This window comes from Mitosporidium daphniae, assembly GCF_000760515.2.
Source record: "Mitosporidium daphniae strain UGP3 chromosome Unknown contig-482, whole genome shotgun sequence".
In the NCBI taxonomy this organism is placed as follows: Eukaryota; Fungi; Microsporidia; genus Mitosporidium; species Mitosporidium daphniae.
Genome location: NW_013546309.1, coordinates 1 through 692, shown reverse-complemented (window position 1 = coordinate 692; position 692 = coordinate 1). Strand labels below are relative to the sequence as shown.

Here is a 692-nt window from a genome sequence, read left to right as displayed (position 1 = left end):
ACTCGTTGAAATAGTTTGTCTGTTTCATCTAGTTGTTCTTGTCTTTTTTTCCCATCATATGGTACTTTTTTTAATCCAATTAGCCTTTGTATAACTTGAACTATTTCTTGTGCTCCACTTGCCTGATATTGAGCTTGGTCGGCTAGTTTTTTTGCTACTTCTTGGGCCAGTTTTTTTGCTTCGCGTGCTAAATTCTTGGTTTTTTCGCTTAGTTTTTCTGGTTCGCTTGCTAGCTTGTTAAATTTTTCAAGTAGATTTTGTATTTTAGTTTGCAGATCTTCAACTTTTTCGTCTCCAGTCTTTTGAGCTAGTTCTTTTAATTCATTTGCTTCCTCTCCAAGTTTTCGAGCTAGTTCTTTTAATTCATTTGCTTGATTTTCAACTCGTTGAAATAGTTTGTCTGTTTCATCTAGTTGTTCTTGTTTTTTTTCCCCATCATGTAATACTTTTGCTAATTGAACTATTGTTTGAGCTTTTTGAACCATTTCTTGTGCTCCACTTGCCTGATCTTGAACTTGGTCAGCTAGTTTTTGAGCTTCTTCTTCTTCTTCTTTTCTTTTGGCTTCTTTTTTTTTAGCTTCTTCGTCTTCTTTGTCTTCTTTTCTTTTGGCTTCTTTTCTTTTGGCTTCTTCGTCTGCTTTTATTTTAGCTGCTTCTATTTTTTCCGCTTCTATTTTAGCTGCTTCTATTTT

The 692-nt window shown here is 34.1% G+C and overlaps 1 protein-coding gene across 1 annotated transcript; it reads right to left on the bottom strand.

Moving 5' to 3' along the window:
- Positions 1-692, bottom strand: DI09_486p10 (uncharacterized protein; the record flags this gene model as incomplete). The annotated part of the gene is made up of 1 exon (XM_013382004.1): positions 1-692. A coding segment is annotated over one exon (692 nt), but the record flags the coding sequence as incomplete, so codon positions are not given.